The following is a 17929-nucleotide window of genomic DNA, read 5'->3' on the forward strand; positions in this document are numbered from 1 at the left end:
GGTGTGCGCCGTGGGCGTGCCCGGCACGCTGGGGCCGGTGGGGAGGTGAGGACGGGCTTGCACACGGGTCCCGCCTGGTGGGTGGCCCACGGCTGGAGAGTGCCCGTCCTGCCCCCAGCCCGGGTCCTCGTGCCGTCCACCCTCCCTCTCCCAGCTCTGGACGCACACAGCTGGGCACGTCCAGGAAACTTCCCGTTACCAGTTCCTGCCAAGCAGCCTCAGAGATACCCCGGAGGCTGCAGCGTGGGGGGACCAGCGTCATCCTGTAGCTGGGCCTGGCCTGACAGCCTGATGGTCCCATCAACCCCCAGCACCACAGAGAGAGCCCTGCCTAGCTGGCATCTCTCACCAGAGCAGGGACCCCTGCCCAGCTGCCCTGCCTGCCCAGGCAGAGTCCTGCACAACCCCTGAGTGACACCACCTGCCCTGCCCTTGCACCCCCATGTGCCCTGCAGCCCCAGTGGGGCAGCCTCTCCAGCATCATACCGTGTGTGGGCCCCGGACCCCAGCCAGAGGCTGCAGGGGAGGCACGAGCCACTGACGGTCACTTTATTCAGGTGTTGCCACCCACACTGGCTTGCCGCGCAAGCGTTCAACAAAGCTTCTCGGTCGTCAGGGCCCTGTAGCGCTGAGGGCCCCCAGCCCAGGGAAGGGCCGGGCAGCAGACTGGGAGGAGGAGGTGGCTCCTCGGAGGGAGACCTGCAGGGCGTGGCCCAGGCTTCCGTGGACCCTGCCGGGCAGCGTGGGGTGCTCATCTGCCCGCCCCTGCTCGAGTCCTGACAGACCCCGAGCCCACTGGCCCAGCTCCTCCTGGAGGCCAAGGTTGCTGTGAAGGCCTTCTTCCCTTGGCAGGCCGGGACGAAGCCTCGGCGTGCTCTGGGAGCCCTGTGTAGTCAGCGGGGCGCCCAGACGCTCACTCGTGACTGTAGGTGGAGTATGATATGCGGCACCTGGGCTTGGATGACGGCTTCCGGGCCTCAGACCCCTGGGGCTCGTTGCCAAGTTGCTTCAGGGGTTTCTTTATGAACATCATTGGGTACATTTTTCCTGTCGGGAAGGAGGGCACAGGTAAGGCAGCGTCCGGCACAGGACAGCCCCCAGGTCAGGAGGAGAGGGGGCTGTTCTTGTCCCCGGAGGTCTCTCTACCTTGTCCCTGGAGCACTGGGCCCTCCCTGCCCTGCGTCAGGCCCGGGGCCGCCCTTGAGCTCCCAAGCCCTGCCCACTCCAGGCCAGGTGCCAGTCAGTGAGAGGCTCCCTCCTTGCCTCCTGGTTCCTGTTCGTTTCTCGTGAGGATCCAGAAGTCACAGACATCCTGACCCACACTGATGGGTGCAGAGCAGCCAGCGCCTCGGAGCCACCTGTGCTTGGACTGGGCATGGGTAGACACTCATGCACGCGTGTGCTGCACACACACATGCAGGAATGCACTCTCCACTCCCCTCCAGGTGCCACGGCATTCCTATACCTGGAGACAACCCCTCGTCTAGAAATGATGGTCATCAAGACGGTGCTGCTACTCACATTCTGAATGGAGAACTGACTCTCCAACCCGAAGTCCCTAGTGAACAGTGGAAGGATTAGAACCAGGGTGTCTGTCCCTACAACAAAGTGAAGACGTGACAAGTCACGTGTCAGAGCCATCAAAGACGAGGCATGTGGGTGGGATCCCAGGGGACCCCCAGCAGACACCCCCTGCACAGCAGGGACTCCTTCCAGAAAGGACCCAGCCCTCTAAAGTGAAACCTGTGTGTGCGCGCTTAGTCGCTCAGTCGTGCCCGACTCTAACCCCATGTACTGCAGCCCGCCAGGCTCCTCTGTCCATGGGGACTCTCCAGACAAGAATACTGGAGTGGGTTGCCATTTCCTTCTCCAGGGGAGCCTCCAACCCAGGGCTCAAACCCAGGTCTCCCACATCGCAGACAGATTCTTTACCATCTGAAGCACCAGGGAGGCCAAAGTGAGACCTCCATGACCCTATTTCCCTCCTTCCTCTATGTGGCCTAAAAAATAACAAGAACCTTCCCGGTTTCTGTTATACCACAAACCTATTTCTATACCCAACCTGGGAAAACAGAGAAAAACACCAGCAAGAAACAGCAAAATTCTCAAAATACGCACCAGCATCTACCTGGGGAATCAGACCGACTGGCCCAAGATGAGAGTATCAAGAAAGAGAGGTAAGTATCCAGAAATGTCTATTTTGAAGAAGTCATAGCAGTATGGTAACTGTTGAAATGACCGCCTTCCTGGCAGACACATCAAAATGTTGGGCAAAATCAATATTTATTAATATAAAGTCAATAGCCACCTGAGGTCACAGGGGACCTAAGTCCCACGCACTTAAAAAAATCTATGGGGCCGTAGTGTGTGTGTGCGTGGATATCAGATGCGGCAATAGCTCCTTCAGGGCATCACAGGTGTGGAGCTGGCAGCCCTGTGCGGCCTGGACTGTGGAAGGGACAAAAGGTTCTCCCTATGGGCAGAGGGGCCAGGAAAGCTTTGCTGCCAGGGCTCTGAGCAGAAGCGTCTCCCAGCAGTGTGGGCATCCCACTGGTCCTCAGCTGACAGTGGAGAGGAGCAGATATGAAAGAATCCACAGGCCTCGCCTGGTGTCAGGCAGCATGTGATTTCCCTTGGGGGGAGGAGGACTAGAAAATCCCCAGTGATAGTAGCTCAGGTTTTAAAATTCCAACGTGCCAAAGCATCCCAGCAGAGAGCGCGCCCCAAGAACTTCAGGTGATGGAAAGCCGTGCGGTGGATACAGAGTGAGCAGCCACCACCGACACAGCCCAGAGGACGCGGCCGGGCTCAGTTCAGACCTAGCTCTGCCGCCTAAGCCGCTGGCTCACAGGGCACGTGCCCCCACACGAGGACATGCCTCCAAAGTCGGCACAAAGTTTGCATAACTTCGTAGAGACAGACAGAGAAGGCCAAACAAACTGAGGAGACAGAGGAACATGTACCAAACAAAAGAACAAGATGAAACCCCAGGGGGGAGAAAGACCCTAAAGAAATAGATAAGTAATTCACCAGATAAAAAGTTCTAAGTAACAGTCCAGAGAAATACTGACCAAACTTGGGGAAAGAATTTAGGGATACAGTGAGAACTTCAACAAAGAATTAGAAAATACAAAAAAAAAAAAAAAAAAAACAACCAGAGCAAAAGAAGTCACTGAGGTGAAATTCACACGACAGGGAGTCAACTGCAGATGAACTGATACAGAAGAACATACAAGTGCCCTGGGAGACACAAGCACGGGCTCACCCAATCACAACAGCGGGAAGACAACATGCCTCTCTTTTTTTTTTTTTTTTTTATTTTATTTTTAAATTTTACATAATTGTATTAGTTTTGCCAAATATCAAAATGAATCCGCCACAGGTATACATGTGTTCCCCATCCTGAACCCTCCTCCCTCCTCCCTCCCCATTCCATCCCTCTGGGTCGTCCCAGTGCACCAGCCCCAAGCATCCAGTATCGTGCATCGAACCTGGACTGGCAACTCGTTTCATACATGATATTTTACATGTTTCAATGCCATTCTCTCAAATCTCCCCACCCTCTCCCTCTCCCACAGAGTCCATAAGACTGTTCTATACATCAGTGTCTCTTTTGCTGTCTCGTACACAGGGTTATTGTTACCATCTTTCTAAATTCCATATATATGCGTTAGTATACTGTATTGGTGTTTTTCTTTCTGGCTTACTTCACTCTGTATAATAGGCTCCAGTTTCATCCACCTCATTAGAACTGATTCAAATGTATTCTTTTTAATGGCTGAGTAATACTCCATTGTGTATATGTACCATAGCTTTCTTATCCATTCATCTGCTGATGGACATCTAGGTTGCTTCCATGTCCTGGCTATTATAAACAGTGCTGCGATGAACATTGGGGTACACGTGTCTCTTTCCCTTCTGGTTTCCTCAGTGTGTATGCCCAGCAGTGGGATTGCTGGATCATAAGGCAGTTCTATTTCCAGATTTTAAGGAATCTCCACACTGTTCTCCATAGTGGCTGTACTAGTTTGCATTCCCACCAACAGTGTAAGAGGGTTCCCTTTTCTCCACACCCTCTCCAGCATTTATTGCTTGTAGACTTATGGATCACAGCCATTCTGACTGGTGTGAAATGGTACCTCATAGTGGTTTTGATTTGCATTTCTCTGATAATGAGTGATGTTGAGCATCTTTTCATGTGTTTGTTAGCCATCTGTATGTCTTCTTTGGTGAAATGTCTATTTAGTTCTTTGGCCCATTTTTTGATTGGGTCATTTATTTTTCTGGAGTTGAGCTGTAGGAGTTGCTTGTATATTTTTGAGATTAGTTGTTTGTCAGTTGCTTCATTTGCTATTATCTTCTCCCATTCTGAAGGCTGCCTTTTCACCTTGCTAATAGTTTCCTTTGATGTGCAGAAGCTTTTAAGGTTAATTAGGTCCCATTTGTTTATTTTTGCTTTTATTTCCAATATTCTGGGAGGTGGGTCATAGAGGATCCTGCTGTGATGTATGTCAGAGAGTGTTTTGCCTATGTTCTCCTCTAGGAGTTTTATCGTTTCTGGTCTTACGTTTAGATCTTTAATCCATTTTGAGTTTATTTTGGTGTATGGTGTTAGAAAGTTCTAGTTTCATTCTTTTACACTTCTCTTAAAATGAGGACAGTTTAAAGAGCCTCTGAGACAACATCAAGCATACTAACATTCACACTGTAGGGGCCCCAGGAGGAGAGGAAAAAGGGGGCAGAAAACGTATTCGATAAAATGATGGCTGAAAACACCCCTTTCCTGAAGAAGGAAGCCGGTACCCAGGTAAAGGTCACGGAGGGTCCCAAACAAGATGAACAAGAGGGACACCCAACCAAGACCTATCGTACGTAAGATGGCGAAATGTGGGGGTAAAGAGAGAACTTTAAAGGTAGCAAGAGAAAAAGAGTCACAGACGAGGGAGCCTCCATAAGGCTACCTGCTGATTTCTCACTAGAGACTTTGTGGGCCGGAAGGGAGTGGCGTGATGTATTTACAGTATCGAAAGGGAAAACCTACAACCAAAGAAGCTCATCGTTCAGGACTGAAGCAGCGTTCCCCAGACAAGCAAAAATGAAGAGTCTGTCGCCACTGAACTAGCCTCACAAGAAACGTTAAGGGGCCCTCTCTAATTGAAAAAGAAAAGGCCATAAAAAGAAATAAGAAAATCTATGACGGAAAAATATTTCGCTGGAAAGGCAAATATATAGTAAAGGCAGTGGATCAGCCACTTCAAATTTAAGCTAGTACGAAGGTTAAAAGACAAAAATCATAAAATTAACTACATATAACTACAATAAGGACTTAAGAAATACACATAAAGATGTAAAATGTGACATCAGAGCATAAAGTTGTGGAGTGGGGGAGTAAAAAAATGTAGTTTTTAGAATGTGTTTGAATTAAAATATGATTATCAGGGTAAAACAAATTAGAGCTATAGATAGATACAGACACAGTTACATAGAGACATATGTATGAACCTCGCAGGAACAGCAAAGTAAAACCCTGCAACAGATGCACACAGAGAAGAGAGAGGACACCAAACACGACATTAAAGACAGTTATCCAACCACAAGGGGAGAGAAAGACTAAAAGGAGAGATCAGAGAAGAGCTACAGAAACAACTAGAGGGTAAGTAACAGAACGGCAGCAAGCACACATCTGTCACTAATCACTTCCATCAGAAAGACATTACACAGCTGAATGCGTTTGGTTTGTTTGGTTTGTCTTAACTATCCATATGCTGCCGTAAGAGATTCATCTCAGAACTAAAGACACGCAGACTGAAAATGAGAGAATGGAAGAAGATATTCCTTGAAGACAGATACAAAAAGAAAGGTGGGGTAGTAATACACATATTAGACAAAACAGAATTTAAAACAAAGTCTGCAACAAAAGACAAAGAAGGGCGTCATGTAATGATACAGTAATTATCCCAACAACAAGATACGATGTTCATAAACATATATGCTCCTGACACAGGAGCACCTAAAATATATAAAGCAAATATTCAGACAGAAAGAGAAAAGCTAGCTTACAGTGACACCTGACATACATCAATGGACTGTTCATCCAGACGGAAGATCAACAAGGAAACAAGGGCCTTAAATGACACACTTGGCCAAAAAGACTTGATAGGTGTCTATTGAACATTCCATCCCAAAATAGCAGAATACACATTCTCTTCAAGTGCATGGGGAGCATTCTCCAGGATAGATGACACGCTAGGCCACAAAACAAGTCTCAACAGATGTATGAAGACTGAAATGGTATCAAGCATCTTTTCTGAACACGGTGTTATGAAATTAGTACTCTACCACAGGAAGAAAGTGGGTAAAAAACATGAAGACTGACCGACATGCTACTGAAAAAGATAAAGAGTCCATGAAGAAATCAAAGATAAAAAGCACCTCAAAATTAATGAAAATAGAAACATAACTTTCCAAAATCTGTGGAATGAAGCAAAGCAGTTCTAAGAGGGAAATTTATAGCAACATAGGCCTTTGTTGTTGTTCAGGCATTAAGTCCTGTCCAAATCTTTGCAACCCCATGGACTGCAGCACACTAGGCTTCCTGTCCATCACAATCTCCTGGAGTTTGCCCAAACTCTTGTTCATTGAGTTGGTGATGCTATCCAAATACTTCATCCTCTGTCTCATCCCCTTCTCCTCCTGCCCTCAATCTTTCCCAGCATCAGGGTCTTTTCCAATGAGTCAGCTCTTCACATGAGGTAGCCAAGTACTGGAGCTTCAGCATCAGTCCTTCCAACAAATATTCAGGGTTAATTTCCTTTAGGACTGACTGGTTGGATCTCCCTGCTGCCCAAGGGACTCTCAGGAGTCCTTCAGCACCACAATTCAAAAGCATCAAATCTTCAGGGCTCAGCCCTCTTTATGGTCCAAGTCTCAAATCTGTACATGACTACTGGAAAAACCATAGTTTTGACTAGAAGGACCTTTGTTGGCAAAGCGATACCTCTGCTTTTTAACATGCTGTCTAGGTGTATCACAGCTTTCCTTCCAAGGAGCACCTTTTAATTCCATGGCTGCAGTCACTGTCCACAGTGATTTTGGAGCCAAAGAAAATAAAATCTGTCACTGTTTCCACTCTTCCCCCTCCTATTTGCCATGACTGGATGCCTTGATCTTAGTTTTATAATGTTGCATTTTAAGCTAGCTTTTTCACTCTCCTCTTTCACCATCATCAAGAGGTTCTTAAGTTCCTCTTCATTTTCTGCCATTAGAGTGATACCGTCTGCATATCTGAGGTTGCTGATATTTCTCCTGGCAATCTTGATTCCAGCTTGTGATTCATCCGGCCTGGTATTCTGCATGCTATAATTTGTATATGTTAAATAAGCAGGGTGACAACATACAGCCTTGACATACTCCTTTCCCAATTTTGACCAGTCCATTGCTACATGTCTGGTTCTAACTGCTGCTTCTTATTCTGCAAAGAGGCTTCTCATGAGACAGGTAAAATGGTCTGGTATTCCCATCTCTTTAAGAATTTTCCAGTTTGGTGTGATCCACACAGTCAAATGGAGCAAATGTAGATGTTTTTCTGGAATTCTTTGCTTTCTCTATGATCCAAGGAATGTTGGCAATTTGGTCTCTAGTTCCTCTGCCTTTTCTATCTCCAGCTTGTACATCTGGAAGTTCTCAGTTCACATATTGTTGAAGCCTACCTTGAAGGATTTTGAGCATTACCTTGCTAGCATGTGAAATGAGTGCAATTGTGTGGTAGTTTGAACATTCTTTGGTATTGCCCTTCTTTGGGATTGGAATGAAAACTGATCTTTTCCAGTCCTGTGGCCACTGCTGAGTTTTTCAAATTTGCTGGCATATTGAGTGCAGCACTTTAATATCATCATCTTTTTGGATTTTAGGTAGCTCAGCTGGAATTCCATCGCCTCCACTAGCTTTCTTTGTAGTAATGTTTCCTAAGACCCACTTGACTTCACACTCCCGGACGTCTGGCACTAGGTGAGTGGTTATCCAGGTCATTAAGACCTTATATATAGTTCTCCTGTGTGTTGTTGCCAGCTCTTCTTAATCTCTTCTACTTCTGTTAGGTCCTGACCTTTCTGTCCTTTATCGTGCCCATCCTTGCATGCAATGTTCCTTTGATATCTATCTCCAGTTTTCTTGACGAGATCTCTTTCTCATTCTATTGTTTTCTTCTATTTCTTTGCATTGTTCACTTACAGCTTTCTTCTCTCTCCTTGCTATTCTCTGGAACCCTGCATTCAGTTAGGTATGTCTTTCCCTCTCTCGCTCGGCTTTCACTTCTTTTCTTTTCTCAGCTATTTGTAAAGCCTCCTCAGACAAACACTTTGCCTCCTTGCATTTCTTTTTCTTTGGGATGGTTTTGGTCACTGCCTCCTGTACAATGTTATGAACCTTTGTCCATAGTCCTTCAGGATTCTGTCTACCATATCTAATCCCTTGAATCTATTTGTCACCTCCAGTGTATAATCATAAGAGATTTGATTTAGGTCATATCTGAATGGCATAGTGGTGTTCCCTACTTTCTTCAACTTAAGCCTGAATTCTGCAATAGTTCAGTTCAGTCGCTCAGTTGTGTCCAATTCTTTGCGACCCCGTGGACCGCAGCACGCCAGGCCTCCCTGTCCGTCAACAACTCCCAGAATCTACCCAAACTCATTTCCATTGAGTCGGTGATGCCATCCAACCACCTCATCCTCTGTCCCCGCCTTCTCCTGCCTTCAATCTTTCCCAGCATCAGGGTCTTTTCAAATCAGTCAGCTCTTCGCATCAGATGGCCAAAGTATTGGAGTTTCAGCTTCAACATCAGTCCTTCTAATGAACACCCAGGACTGATCTCCTTTAGGATGGACTGGTTGAATCTCTTTGCAGTCCAAGGGACTCTCAAGAGAATTCTCCAACACCACAGTTCAAAAGCATAAATTCTTTAGCAGTCAGCTTTCTTCACAGTCCAACTCTCACATCCATACACGACTACTGGAAAAACCATAGCCTTGACAAGACGGACCTTTGTTGACAAAGTAATGTCTCTGCTTTTTAATATGCTGTCTAGGTTGGTCGTAACTTTCCTTCCAAGGAGTAAGCGTCTTTTAATTTCATGGCTACAGTCACCATCTGCAGTGATTTTGGAGCCCAAAAAACTAAAGTCAGCCACTGTTTCCACTGTTTCCCCATCTATTTGCCATGAAGTGATGGGACCGGATGCCATGATCTTAGTTTTCTGAATGTTTAGCTTTAAGCTAACTTTTTCACTCTCCTCTTTCACCTTCATCAAGAGGCTTTTTAGTTCCTCTTCACTTTCTGCCAGAAGGGTGGTGTCATCTGCAAATCTGAGGTTATTGATATTTCTCCTGGAAATCTTGATTCCAGCTTGTGCTTCTTCCAGTCCAGCGTTTCTCATGATGTACTCTGCATATCAGTTAAATAAGCAGGGTGACAACATACAGCCTTGACATACTCCTTTTCCTATTTGGAACCAGTCTGTTGTTCCATGTCCAGTTCTAACTGTTGCTTCCTGACCTGCATATAGGTTTCTCAAGAGGCAGGTCAGGTGGTCTGGTATTCCCATCTCTTTCAGAATTTTCCACAGTTTATTGTGATCCACACAGTCAAAGGCTTTGGCATAGTCAATAAAGCAGAAATAGATGTTTTTCTGGAACTCTCTTGCTTTTTCCATGATCCAGTGGATGTTGGCAGTTTGATCTCTCGTTCCTCTGCCTTTTCTAAAATCAGCTTGAACATCTGGAAGTTCACGGTTCACGTATTGCTGAAGCCTGGCTTGGAGAATTTTGAACATTACTTTACTAGTGTGTGAGATGAGTGCATTTGGCTGGAGAAGGCAATGGCACCCTACTCCAGTACTCTTGCCTGGAAAATCCCATGGACAGAGGAGCCTGGTGGGCTGCAGTCCCTGGGGTTGCAAAGAGTCGGACACGACTGAGCAACTTGTCAATGCCAATGTCACTTGCACATGGATTAGTAGAGTTAATATGTTAAAAATGACCATACAACCCAAAGCAGTCTACAAAGTCAATGCAATCTCTATCAAATGCCAATGACATTTTTTTCACTGAAATAGAGAAAATGATTCCAGAATGTGGATGGAACCATAAAAGACTTCAAATAGCCAAAGCAATCTGGAGAAAGAAGAAGGAAGGCATCACACGTCTTGACTTCAAACTACATTACAAAGCTACAATAATCAGAACAGACTGATACGGGCACAAAAACAGACGCATGACAGTGTAACAGAAGGAGGAGCCCAGAAATAAGCCCACGCACACGTGCTCTATTAATCTACAACAAGGAAGGGAAAAATGTGATGGGGGAAAGACAGACTCTTCAATAAGTGGTGTTGGGAAAACCGGGCAGCTACAGGTAAAATCCAAGCTGGACCACTATGTCACACCACACACAAAAAGAAATCAAAATGGACTAAAGACTTGAAAGTTAAGACCTGAAACCACACAACTCCGAGAAGAAAACACAGGCAATATTGTCTCTGATATCATCATCCTTAACAATATTTTTACGGACCCGTCTCTTCAGGCAAAGGCTTTTAAAAAGCAAAAATAATCAAATGGGACTACATGAAGCTAAAAAGCTTTTGCACAGTGAAGGAAACCATCACCGAGATGAAAAGGTGGCCCACCGAGCAGGAGGAGATATTTGTAAATGATATGTCTGATAAGGCATTACTACCCAAAACATATAAACAACTCAAACAAGTCAATATGTTCTAAAAAGCCCAATCTGATTTTAAAATGGGCAGAGGCCCTGAATAAGCATGTTTCCAAAGCAGACAGACAGATGGCCAACATACACATAAAAAGATGCTCAATATCACTAACCATCAGGGAAATTCAAATCAAAAACTCCGTGAGATACTACTTCATACCTGTCAAAATGGCCATCATCAAAAAGACAATAGATACGTGTTGGCAGGGATGTGGAGAAAACGGAAGCCTCAGGCACTGTTGGTGGGAATGGAAATTGGTGCAGCAACTATGGAAAACAGCATGGATTAAAAATTAAAAACAGAACTATCATACAAGCTATCAATCCCACTTAGGTATTTATAATCCAAAGAAAAGGAAAACACTAATTTGAAAACACATATGCACCCCAAAGATGCTGGGAAAGATGGAAGGCAAAAGGAGAAGAGGGTGGCAGAGGATGAGATGGTTGGATGGCATCACCAACTCGATGGACATGAGTCTGAGCAAGCTCCAGGAGTTGGTGATGGACAGGGAAGCCTGGCGTGCTGCAGTGCACAGGGTTGCAAAGAGTTGGACACAACTTAGCAACTCAACAATGACAAAACACCCCAATATTCAAAGAAGTAATATTTACAACAGCCAAGATACAGAAGCAATCTAAGTACCCGCTGACAGATGAACGTAGAGAAAATGTGGCCTATTTATACAGTGGAATGCTGTTGTTGCTGTTCAGTCACCAAGTGGCGTCCAACTCTTTGCGACTCCATGGACTGCAGCATGCCACACTTACAGCTGGGGGACTTTGTGGCCTGGAAGGACACCTGAAGCCCCAGCACACACAAACCTGTTTTCTGCGTCCTTCCCAAGACTCACCCCGTGCCCCCGCCACCGCTCCAGAACACAGAATGCTGGCTTCTGGGCAGAATCCCAACACCCACAAATTCCAGGCCCTTTATGTCAGCCACCAACATTCCAGGCCCAATGCCACCGCCCTTGCCCATCCCAAGCTGCCCCTGAGGCTGCTCCCGTCTTGGGTTCCCTGACCGCCCCAGCTCCAGCTCCCCGACTGTCTCCTCCTGAGGTTCCCCTGACCTTATCTGGCCCAGGCCCCAGCCTCCATCCCCAGCACTGCCCCTCCCCTCATGCTGAGGACATGGGCTCCCCTTATAGCGTCCCCGTGGCCCGCCCCCAGCCCCTGACTCCCCTGCTCGAAGAGGGAAGAGGGACCCACCAACCGCTCTACCCACCCCCCTCGCTCCACTTCCCAGAGCTCGCCTGCTCTGGGGTACGCCCACCTCGGACACCGCCGGCCACCTGCCTGCTCGCTGGCCCCTCCGCCTGCAGCCCTGTCTGTCCCCCGTCCTCCCCCACCGTCCTCATGACGGACTCTGAGGGCCACCGTGGCCCCGCGCTCCGCAGTCACTCACGATCACCCTGGGACACCGTGCCCTCCGCGGTCCTGCCTTCTGCCTGCCCCGCCTCAGCTGCCCTCGGGGCAGGTCTGGGGCAGGGGGCAGGGCTTCTCTTCCCAGCCCGAAGGAGGGCCAGAGTCCAGGAGGGTGGACGAGAGAAGCCTGGAGGGCAGGGAGGTGAGAGTGAGGGTCCTGGAGGACGGGGTGAGGGGGCATCGGGCACACACTCGAGCTGGAGTGGGGGAGGGGGGCCAGGTAGGGGAGGGGAGAGGTGAAGCGCCTCGGACCACTCACTCCCCGCAGACAGACTCCTCAGCAGCTGTCCGGAGAGGCGGCCCCAGGGAACCCGGCCCTCCAGCCACTTGGCATGACCCTCTACACACTGACAGGCACACATGGACACACACACTCACACACGCATCCGCCTCAGCTGAACAGGGCAGGAGAGACCCCAACCCCCCATGCCCTGTCTCCCCTTCCTGCTTCTGTGGGCGGCCCCCTCCCCTGTCCCTCCCTCCCCTCGCCCTCCGTCAACCCTTTCTCCCCTGCCCCTCCTCTCCCCCCTCCCCCTCCCCACTTTTCTCCGCAGCCCTGCCTCCCAGATGCTCCCACACGCTATTTCTGCACTGAACTCTGACCCCAGCAATCCCCCTGGCCAAACCTTGACCCCCATCAGTCACTTTGACCCCCGCTTATCACTGTCATATGGTCCCCACTGCCTGTTGGTGGGCTCACTCCCCTCTCCCTGACGCTCAGCCAAGCACCGGAGGGACCAGACCAGGCCAGCTCTCAGCCCAGCCCCTGGCAGGCAGCCTGAGCAGACGGCCCTGAGCACCGCTACCCAGGGACCCGGCATGTACCCCACCCACCAGCCTCCAGCAGATGACGGACCATCCCCCACGATGATGACGGGGCGGGCCCACAAGGGAGGGTCCGCAGGTTCCCCAGGGCCCAGGCCGTAGGGGGACAGGTGGGGCCTCCCTGGCCTGCTGGGAGCCCTCCCGTTTGCAGCCTGAGTGACCGCAGCTCCAAGTTCTCAGAGAGCTAAGGGGCCGGGTGGCCCGCCCAGCAGCCAGAGAAGGGAGGCAGGATATGGGCGCCTCTTCTCACTCAGAGGGCAGAAGCTGGGGTGGTGGGGGGGCCTCTGTAAGAGCACAGAACTTTCTGGAAAGGAAGCTTGGCTTTGCAGGAGCCCCAGGGATGAGTGACATCCACTTTGCTCCACGCACACTGGCAGTGCCAGGCCCCTACACGGTCTGAGTCTGTCCGCGGGAGAAAGGAGCCCAGCCCAAGCCGTCCGTGAATCCGAAATCGCAACTGGCTGCCTGAGGCACTCAGGGCCTGAGGGGGCGGCCTTCGGCTTGGTTGCAACCCCGCTCCAGCCGGAGTCTCTGAGGACAGCAACGTGGGAGGGGAGCAGCCGGCAGGGAGGACCCTTGGCCCAGAGCTGGGCATGGACGAGGGCTGACGGAGCACACGCTCCCATCACCACGGTGACCCCCAGGGGCGAGGCAGGAGGCGCTGAGTTTCCAGGAGAGAGAGGGAGGTGAGCTCAGCCCTGGCCTGTGGCCTGAGGGTGGCAGGGCTGGGGAGACGGTGCCCCACCCAAGTGAAAACACACAGGGGCACGGCACCCGCTCGGGAGCAAGATAACAGAGCAGGGTGCAGCCCACGGGGAGGGGAGCTGCGAGCCGGGATGACTGACTTCAGTGGGGCAACCACAGGAAGGCAGGCCGTGAGCCCTGCTGTTAAACCAGAGGCCAAGAGTGCTCCCTGGAAGTCACAGAGGGTGCGGCATCCACCGCAGCCTCAACCAGCGAGCCCGGGAAGGGACGGACCGGGCGTCACGGGCTGCAGAGCCCACAGCCGACCGCCCAGAGAGCCGGGGACAAGCGGTGGCCACGGCTGCCTGCGCGGCTGCATGCTGGGGGGCCTGCGGCCGGGCCCCTGGGGACGGCACTGGGGCTCACCGCAGCAGCTGCAGGTCAGCCACGGACACCGCTCCTGCCCTGGCCGAGGCCGACAGCTGTGGCCTTCTCCACACCAGGCCTCTGCCTCCTGGAACGTGGGCCCTGCGGGGCGCGGACCGGTGTCCTTGGCCTTTGCAGGGTCCTGGGAGCCCGGCGCACGCCGCGCGGCGGGGAGGCACTCAGGGCACAGGTTCACCACAGAGGAGTGGGCATCGCCTCGGGGGCGGCAGGGGGCAGGAGGGGACGCATGGCCGTGGCAGCGTCGGGGAGCCTACGATGAAGGCGGAGCTGAGCAGCCGGGTGCGAGGTGTGAAAGCGGATGACGGTGATTCCCACGTGACAGAAAGGATTAAACAACACAACACGGGGTTGACTGGAAGACAGCACAGGAAAGGGGCCGACTGTCTCCCAGACGAAACACTGAGGATAAGTACAGCTCCCACAAGACATTCCCGAACCTGACACTCAATCGACTGAGTGAGTATGGACAACAAACGGTCTCAGAGAGCAGGAGCTCTGGTGCGACTGTGCCCGGGTGGTGGGCCAGCACCCAGGACGGGCAGCAAATGGAAGGGGACACTCAGTCACCACTAATCCCGGGAAGTGAGCTCCAGCCAGGCGGCTCTCACGCCCTGCACCAAAATGAACTCTAGGCTGACTATACAGTTACACGTTCAGTTCTGTTCAGTCGCTCAGTCATGTCCGACTCTTTGCAACCCCATAAACCGCAGCACGCCAGGCCTCCCTGTCCATCACCAACTCCCGGAGTTCACTCAGACTCACGTCCATCTACTCAGTGATGCCATCCAGCCATCTCATCCTCTGTCGTCCCCTTCTCTTCCCACCTTCAATCTTTCCCAGCATCAGGGTCTTTTCCAGTGAGTCAATTCTTCACATCAGGTGGACGGAGTATTGGAGTTTCAGTTTCAGCATCAGTCCTTCCAATGAATATTCAGGACTGATTTCCTTTAGGATGGACTGGCTGGATCTCCTTCCTGTTCAAGGGACTCTAAAGAGTCTTTTCCAACACCACAGTTCAAAAGCATCAATTCTTTGGCACTCAGCTTTCTTTATGGTCCAACTCTCACATGCATACATGACTACTGGAAAAACCATACCTTTGACTAGACAGACCTCTGTCAGCAAAGTAATGTCTCTGCTTTTTAATATGCTGTCTAGGTTGGTCATAACTTTTCTTCCAAGGAGCAAGTCTTTTAATTTCATGGCTGCAGTCACCATCTGCAGTGATTCTGGAGCCCAAAAAAACAGTCTCTCACTGTTTCCACTGTTTCCCCATCTATTTGCCATGAACTGATGGGACCAGATGCCATGATCTTAGTTTTCTGAATGTTGAAATTTAAGCCAACTTTTTCACTCTCACTTTCATCAAGAACTTCAGTTCTTCTTCGCTTTCTGCTATAAATGTGGTGTCATCTGCATATCTAAGGTTATTGATATTTCTCCTGGAAATCTAGATTCCAGCTTGTGCTTCATCCAGTCCAGCATTTCTCATGATGTACTCTGCATATAAGTTAAATAAGCAGGGTGACAATATACAGCTTTGACGTACTCCTTTTCCTATTTGGAACCAGTCTGTTGTTCCATGTCCAGTTCTAACTGTTGCTTCCTGACCTGCATACAGGTTTCTCAGGAGGCAGCTCAGGTAGTCTGGTATTCCCATCTTTTTAAGAACTTTCCACAGTTTGTTGTGATCCACACAGTCAAAGGCTTTGACAGAGTCAATAAAGCAGAAGTAGATGTTTTTCTGGAACTCTCTTGCTTTTTTGATGATCCAGCAGATGTTGGCAATTTGATCTCTGGTTCCTCTGCCTTTTCCAAATCCAGCTTGAACATCTGGAAGTTCACAGTTCATGTACTGTTGAAGCCTGGCTTGGAGAACTTTGAGCATTACTTTGCTAGCGTGTGCTGCTGCTGCTGCTGCTAATTCACTTCGGTCGTGTCCGACTCTGTGCGACCCCATAGACGGCGGCCCACCAGGCTCCTCCATCCCTGGGATTCTCCAGGCAAGAACACTGGAGTTGGTTGCCATTTCCTTCTCCATTGCTAGCGTGTGAGATGAGTGCAATTGTGCGGTAGTTTGAGCATTCTTTGGCATTGCCTTTCTTTGGGATTGGAATGAAAACTGACCTTTTCCAGTCCTGTGGCCACTGCTGAGTTTTCCATATTTGCTGGCATATTGAGTGCAACACTTTCACAGCATCATTTTTTAGGATCTGAAATAGCTCAACTGGAATTCCATCACCTCCACTAGCTTTGTTCGTAGTGATACTCTTTTTTTTTTTTTAACTTTACATAATTGTATTAGTTTTGCCAAATATCAAAATGAATCCACCACAGGTATACATGTGTTCCCCATCCTGAACCCTCCTCCCTCCTCCCTCCCCATTCCATCCCTCTGGGTCGTCCCAGTGCACCAGCCCCAAGCATCCAGTATCGTGCATCAAACCTGGACTGGCAACTCGTTTCATACATGATATTTTACATGTTTCAATGCCATTCTCTCAAATCTCCCCACCCTCTCCCTCTCCCACAGAGTCCATAAGACTGTTCTATACATCAGTGTCTCTTTTGCTGTCTCGTACACAGGGTTATTGTTACCATCTTTCTAAATTCCATATATATGTGTTAGTATACTGTATTGGTGTTTTTCTTTCTGGCTTACTTCACTCTGTATAATAGGCTCCAGTTTCATCCACCTCATTAGAACTGATTCAAATGTATTCTTTTTAATGGCTGAGTAATACTCCATTGTGTATACGTACCATAGCTTTCTTATCCATTCATCTGCTGATGGACATCTAGGTTGCTTCCATGTCCTGGCTATTATAAACAGTGCTGCGATGAACATTGGGGTACATGTGTCGTAGTGATACTTTCTAAGGCCCACTTGACTTCACTCTCCAGGATATCTGGCTCTAGGTGAGTGATCACACCATCGTGATTCCTGGGTCATGAAGATCTTTTTTGTATAGTTCTTCTGTGTATTCTTGCCACCTCTTCTTAATATCTTCTGCTTCTGTTTGGTCCATACCATTTCTGTCCTTTATTGAGCCCATCTTTGCATGAAATGTTCCCTTAGTATCTCTAATTTTCTTGAAGAGATCTCTAGTCTTTCCCATTCTATTGTTTTCCTCTTTTTCTTTGTACTGATCACTGAGGAAGGCTTTCTTATCTCTCCTTGCTATTCTTTGGAACTCTGCATTCAAATGGGTATACCTTTCCTTTTCTCCTTTGCCTTTTGCTTCTTTTCATAGCTATTTAAGGCCTCCTCAGACAATCATTTTGCCTTTTTGCATTTCTTTTTCTTGGGGATAGTCTTTATCCCTGTCTCCTGTACAATGTCATGAACCTCTGTCCATAGTTCTTCAGGCACTCTATCAGATCTAGTCCCTTAAATCTATTTCTCACGTCCACTGTATAATCGTAAGGGATTTGATTTAGGTCATACCTGAATGGTCTAGTGGTTTTCCCACTTTCTTCAATTTAAGTCTGAATTTGGCAATAAGGAGTTCATGATCTGAGCCACAGTCAGCTCCCAGTCTTTTTTTTTTTTTTTTTTTTTTTGCTGATTGTATAGAGCTTCTCCATATTTGGCTGCAAAGAATATAATCAATCTGATTTTGGTGTTGACCATCTGGTGATGTGCATGTGTAGAGTCTTCTCTTGTGTTGTTGGAATAGGGTGTTTCCTATGACCAGTGCATTCTCTTGGCAAAACTCTATTAGCCTTTGCCCTGCTTCATTCTGTACTCCAAGGCCAAATTTGCCTGATACTCCAA

General features: G+C 48.9%; 1 protein-coding gene across 1 annotated transcript in view; it reads right to left on the minus strand.

The window, feature by feature from the left end:
• Positions 1-734: 734 nt before the first annotated feature.
• The window catches only part of ANKMY1 (ankyrin repeat and MYND domain containing 1), a 55363-nt gene continuing 38168 nt past the window's right edge, over positions 735-17929 (minus strand). Inside the window, exon 18 of the mRNA XM_006077159.3 lies at positions 735-1047. Within this exon, the coding sequence (XP_006077221.3) occupies positions 914-1047 (134 nt within the window). The 3' untranslated portion in view covers positions 735-913. The remainder of the gene's footprint in view (positions 1048-17929) is intronic.

This window comes from Bubalus bubalis, chromosome 6 (genome assembly GCF_019923935.1).
Source record: "Bubalus bubalis isolate 160015118507 breed Murrah chromosome 6, NDDB_SH_1, whole genome shotgun sequence".
NCBI lineage: Eukaryota > Metazoa > Chordata > Mammalia > Artiodactyla > Bovidae > Bubalus > Bubalus bubalis.